At 42.3% G+C, this 6,000-nt stretch overlaps 1 protein-coding gene across 1 annotated transcript in view; it reads right to left on the reverse strand.

Annotated features, from left to right (window-relative positions):
• The window catches only part of SFMBT1 (Scm like with four mbt domains 1), a 37,883-nt gene extending 34,229 nt beyond the window's left edge, over window positions 1–3,654 (reverse strand). Inside the window, exon 1 of the mRNA XM_059480313.1 lies at window positions 3,580–3,654. Coding sequence (XP_059336296.1) covers window positions 3,580–3,607 — 28 coding nt within the window. The 5' untranslated portion in view covers window positions 3,608–3,654. The remainder of the gene's footprint in view (window positions 1–3,579) is intronic.
• Between the last annotated feature and the right edge of the window lie 2,346 nt (window positions 3,655–6,000).

Raw genomic sequence — 6,000 nt, forward strand, 5'->3', positions numbered from 1 at the left:
ACCCAACCAACTCAAAAACCAAAGCCCCCCACCCCCCAAAAAAAAACCCCAACAAAAGACAAATCCCTATCCAACACTAATGGCAAATTTAATACTCTTACCATTTTCTTTTAGGGAGTTTCCTTCAGTCAGAGGGATTTTTAGAAACTTCTCCAAAAAGCACCCACAACTTTTTCTGTTCATTTATTCATAAAGCTGAACTCAGCTTGTGTTCACACTTCACCAAGGTTTTACAGCTGAGGTGATCAGCCTCTCACTTCCACCACTGGGCACAGAGTTGGGGAATTTTCCTCCCTTTTGGAGGCTGCCCCAGCTGAGGTTTGTGCTTAGCCAGGGTTTGAACCATCCTGTTTGCTGCTTCTCACACACCTGCCCCAGCACCCCAGTTTATTGAGCACAGCTCCTTCTGGAGCAATGTGGAGCAGGAAAAGCTCACAGAGTAAAGCTCCAAGTGAAAATGTTGTATGAGGATTCACAATGAGAGCAGTAAATCAGCTTTTTAATTGTGGCATGTGGTAGGACTACATAAAAAAAGGAAAACCCCCCCCCCAAATAAGTCTCTCTTGTTAAACATCTGAATGCAGAAGCACTCCAAAGGTGCAGCAAAGGACCATCTCTCTGCTAAGGCTTTCAGAGCTAGAATCCAATCACTTTTCTGATTTTATTGGCAGGACAGGGGCAGCAGAACAGGCCCTGCTTAAATCAAGCCTTTGAAGTGTTTTGCTGGTAGTTTTTGCAAGACCCCACTGCACAGCTCCATCCTCACAGGTTGGCAGACCCCTGGACACTCAGGACCAGTTTAATGAAGCCACACTCCTGAGGGGCCAGAACTATGCATTAAACACCCTGATCAGTCTGAGTTCAGAATGTTCCATAAGACCTCAGACATTTTCAGCAGAGGTTCTTGCTACTGTGAGAAAACTTGCAAATCAGTGTGACAGATGACAACAAGCAAAACCATATTTAATGCATTTGATTCCAAAGCACAATTTATTCATCTAATTCTGCAAGGGTGTACATATTTATGCTCTCTCTTTCTCCCCGTATCCTTAATTGCTACAAGCCCTAAATAAATTCAGCTCTCTGCTATGTGGAGACTTATTTCTCTGTATTAGACAAGATGACTGAGCAGCACATTAGCCCAGAGGCAAAGCACAACTTTGGCACAGGCAGGGGAGGGAACCTGACACAATTCCCATTTCTCTGGCATTGCAATGCAACCAGTTTGTGTCAGAAGAACTTTCAAATCAAGCTAACATTTTCTTAAATAAAATTAGAGAAGTGTCCTACAGAGAATATTCATCCACTTTGGAGGTGAGAAAATTCTTCATATGAATACCAGTTTTTCCTAAGCAGGTGCATCACTTCCCATTTGTCCCTATTTCTACGGGCCTTAGTGGGAACACTCACTCTTCCTGAATTTTATCACAAATTACACCCTGCTGCTCTCTGATACATACAGGTAGAGAAAGAATATGGAATTATACCATTTGGACTGGAGAATGTAGTGAAATATTAAGGAAGTTAGCCCTTAAAAATATCTGAAATGGAAAGAGTCTACACTAGGCTGTTCTCATCTTTGGATCTGAGCTAAATTCTCACTGCAAATAACTTCCATGCATTTTTAATGTCATTTAGTTGAAGACTGTCACATTGGACATTTAAGTACATCACAATTGAAGGTCTTGCAGACTTCAGTAAGGCTAACCCAAAGGTTTCTCATCCTGAAATGTAGATATAGTTCAATCTGATTTTAATAACAGTTAATCTTTTTCATCTTCACCAGCTGCGAGGCCATGAATAAATAAAGACAGGTTGGAATTTCAGGAGTTGAAAAAGACTGTGACATGAATAAAAGTTGTCTTTTCCTCTCATAGTACAAGGGAGCATCACAACCAGCAACCCTGAGCTCTGCCTGGGTTCTTGGAGCCAGAGAGCCTGGATGTAAAACCAGAAAAGCAGAGGAGAACCTCCAGAAGATGCAGCAAATTATCAAGTGGAAGAAAATTACACCAGTCAAAGAATATGAAAGCAATGTTCCAGCAGTGGTTTGGACTAGTGTAACTCAAAAGCACTTCAGAAAACAATATCAGAGGGCACAACAAAACCAATGTGCTTATGCTTACACAGGTATTTGCTGGGAACTATCTCTGAACGCAAGTAGAGCTCTCATCATTTATTGTTTGCTCTTCAGCCTCCTGTTTGCTACAGCCTCCTGTCTCAAACCTGGCACAAAAAGATGCTCAGGGAAATAGCTGCTGAGTAATTTCAAGCCAGTATCAAACCTCAGCTACTCAAAAGCACACAGTGAGAGAGGACTCTCTGACCTGCTACTTTTTGAGGAAGATGGAAAAATGTCAATAAAGGTTTTAAGACTGAGGGATGTGCTATCACAGCTTGTGGACACACCACTGCTGACCATGCAAACAACTCCTCACTCTTCCTCTCCCTTCCTCCACATACTCCACCAGGCAAGTATGTGCATGTGCCAGGAGAAATTCTACATCCACACCCATGATGCCTTTTCTGGACTATTTGAGGATTTAACATTGACAACAACTCGACTGACTTGCTTAATTAATAATCAAAATGCACATTCCAGCATCATAAAGCAGATGATACCATTCTCCTAAAAAGCACAATAGATTAAAATTATGTTTAACATTTCTTCAGCAACACTGACAATTAGATTTCCATAAAGTAAAGGCAGTAAAATTACCAATAGTGAATTATCCTATGAGAAGAGGAGCTTGTTGGACAAGTACCAAAGGAAAATAATACTCGGATAAAATCTTGATCCAATTGTTTACACTGATAATCACAAATTAAAATTTGCTTTATATAAAAACTGTGATAGGTAGGGACCTCCTCAAAGAAAAGGGACAAGCCATGGCAGGCAAGACACAGCAAATGGATGGTCCCAACCCCACATTTCAGAACTGTTTCAGAAAGCTGCTGGTATTCCCAGCCATCCCAGACTAACACTCTTGTGGCCTGGTGTTCCAAGGTGATCCAAAACCTGAGCTGATTTCTCATAACACATCACTCTGCAGGAGTTTTGGTATTGATATCACAAGCCTATCAAAGGGGACACACCAAGGCACTTCAGAAAAACAGGACTACAGAAAACCAGATTACAATTGTAGCAAACAGCTTCAGTTATGTGACTTTTCCAACCAGCACCAAAAGCTTGCCAAAATATTAAGAAGATGATGAACACTAGGATAGAACTAGGTATTAACCACTCTGAAAGAGAAATGCTTTAAAATAATAAATGTTAACACCACCAAGCTTTTCACAAGCCCATCTCACAGTGGTACCACAGAAAGGAAAGTCGCAGCTTCTTGAAAACACAATCACCAAGATGGGCCAGATTTTGTTTCCCTTTTAGCCAGTGGTACACCCTGCTCTGATCCAGAGCAGTAACAAACACAGCCATGACAGCCCCAGAGCACAACCCAGAGTCTGTGAACCTGGAGCCTCTCCCTGTGAACAGCACCAGGCACCGAGGGACACTCACTGTGCTCATCTTTCTCCCACATTGCTCATGTTTTCAGAGAAGCTGGCCAGGACTGTTACCTGCATCATACTGCTGTTCTCCATTCATCTCCACAGGAGCCCAGAGGCTGTTCCCAGCAGCCAGAAGCAGGGGGGTCCGAGGCTGTCACTGTTTGGTGGTCATGAGTCACCTCCTGCCTTCCACAGCAGCCGGGACATTCAGGAAGGGAGCCTGGAAAACACCTGAAAGGAACAGCTGGGTAAGGAAACCTTCACGGGACCTTTAGCTACTTTTAAGATAGAATCCTAGAGTGGTTTGGGTTGGAAGAGAACTTGAAGATCATCTCCTTCCAACCCCCTGCCATGGGCAGGGACACCTTCCATTCCCCATGCTGCCCAGGTCCCATCCCACCTGGCCTTGGACCTCACCACCCTCACAGGAAACATTTCTTCCTAATATCCAATTTACAAACCTATTCCTGTTAGCAATTAAATAATTGTTTCATTATGAATGCTCAAAAGTAAGTAAAAACAGGACTAAAGCAAGCCCACCAATTCATTAGGAGTGAACCACAAGTTTTGTTTCTTTACAAAATTCTCCACAAAAGCAAAGTTGCACGGTAAATAAGAGTCTAGGTAACAAGTTTCTTTAGAAATAACACAATTTGACTGACATCTTTATATGAATCAAAGAGATGAGTGGTCATAAAACCAAGAATATGGGCTTGAAAATTCTTGTAAGAAAAAGGTAATCTTAAAAACTCTTTGCATTCTTGTTGAATGTCTGTGAAGCACTGGTTTTATTTAAGTGATATACCTGAAATAATAGAGAAGACTAAAAATCAGGTTCTAAAAACATAGGGTGTGCTTCTGAAATGAACACATTTTGAATAACAATGCTTTATAAAAAGGAAATCCTACACATTTGAAAAGTCTCTGATTTTGAGTTTTGTACAGCTATAGTGTCTATGCAGGCTACCTGATAAGCCTTAGAGGTACACAACACTGGTAGCTTCCTTCACACACAAATAAATCAGCAAACTTGAATGGAATAAAATATCCAGCAGCAGTGCTCAGTCATGTAGGAAGTTCAAGTACAATCAAAACTACAGGCAACTTCAAAAATTTTCATTAGAGGTGAAAAAAAAATTTGAGAGTAGCAAGAGTTATCATTAAGAGCTCCTATTGAATGGCAGCTTAATGCCACAAAAATCTACTGTGCAGAAGATCCTAATAACTTTTATTCATTACAGCTTCACAGGAATCACTCTCTTCAACTTCCTGAAGGGTGGCTGTGGTGAGCTGGGGGTCGGTCTCTTTCTCCGGGCAACAACAGACAGAGCAAGAGGACACAGTCTCAAGCTGTGCCAAGGGAGATACAGGCTAGAATTAAGGAGGAAGTATTTTACAGAAAGAGTGGTCAAATACTGGAATCATCTACCCAGGGAGGTGGTAGAGTCACCATCCCTCGAAGAGTTTAAAAAAAGACTGGATGTGGCACTCGGTGCCATGATCTAGTTGAGGTGTTAGAACATGGGTTGGACTCGATGATCTTAAAGGTCTCTTCCAACCTAGAATTTCTGTGATTCTGTGAATGCATCTGGAATGGAACCCAGCTGCCAATTTCTGCTCAATGCCTCTAACCTGCTCCACTCCAGCTCAGAAAGTCTGTGCTCAGCATGCAACTACAAGGTCACACATTAACTCCCACCCAGCTCTGCCTCTGTGAGAAAGGCACTGAGGAATTTAGCACAGGCTCCACTCTCACTCTGCACTGGCTCCCCGCAGCTGTTCTACCCAGAGGACAAAGCAGAGCAGGGCAAGGTAACTCAAGCACGTGTCCCCAGCCTATCCTCTCCCTGCACAGACTGAGCTTCCATCTATTCCATCTTTTATAAAGGGATGCTGGAAGTTGATGTCACTGGCACGATGCTCAGCACACAGAGAAAAACGAACCAACAGAACACTTTTTAATCATTAATCAAAACATGTCTTGGTAATGGCCTGTCCCAAGTCTATCAGCTGTCACAGTGCTAAGCCAAAACAAAGGCAATGCTGTGAGCAAAGCACATATTCACAAGTCTGAGGATATGCCACTGCTTTAGAATAGTGTAGCCCTGGCAAAATATACTCAGAATTAATTGCAATTAAGCTATTTTCAGTTTATGGGATACAGTTCTCAATTAGCTTTGACAACTAAACTATGTGACGCAACTACACTTTTTTTTTAAACATGAGAATATTTAGGACACCAGCCTCCCTACCAAACCCCAAAACAAACCCACAAAACCAAACCCCAAGCACCAAAGAGGCTGTTGATTTAGAGGATGCCAAACACTGGCAGCTCCTGTCGAAGCTGATTGATATTCTGCCCGAGTCAAGTTGGGTTGTTACTCAGGATTTCATAAGCAGTTGTGGTGTTTTATGTACACAAAATTGAGAGCACTTGCAATTAGCACCCACCATGGCTGTTGCTTACAGTCTGGCACCCCAAAGATTATC

Source organism: Ammospiza nelsoni, chromosome 11 (genome assembly GCF_027579445.1).
Source record: "Ammospiza nelsoni isolate bAmmNel1 chromosome 11, bAmmNel1.pri, whole genome shotgun sequence".
Taxonomy (NCBI): Eukaryota; Metazoa; Chordata; class Aves; order Passeriformes; family Passerellidae; genus Ammospiza; species Ammospiza nelsoni.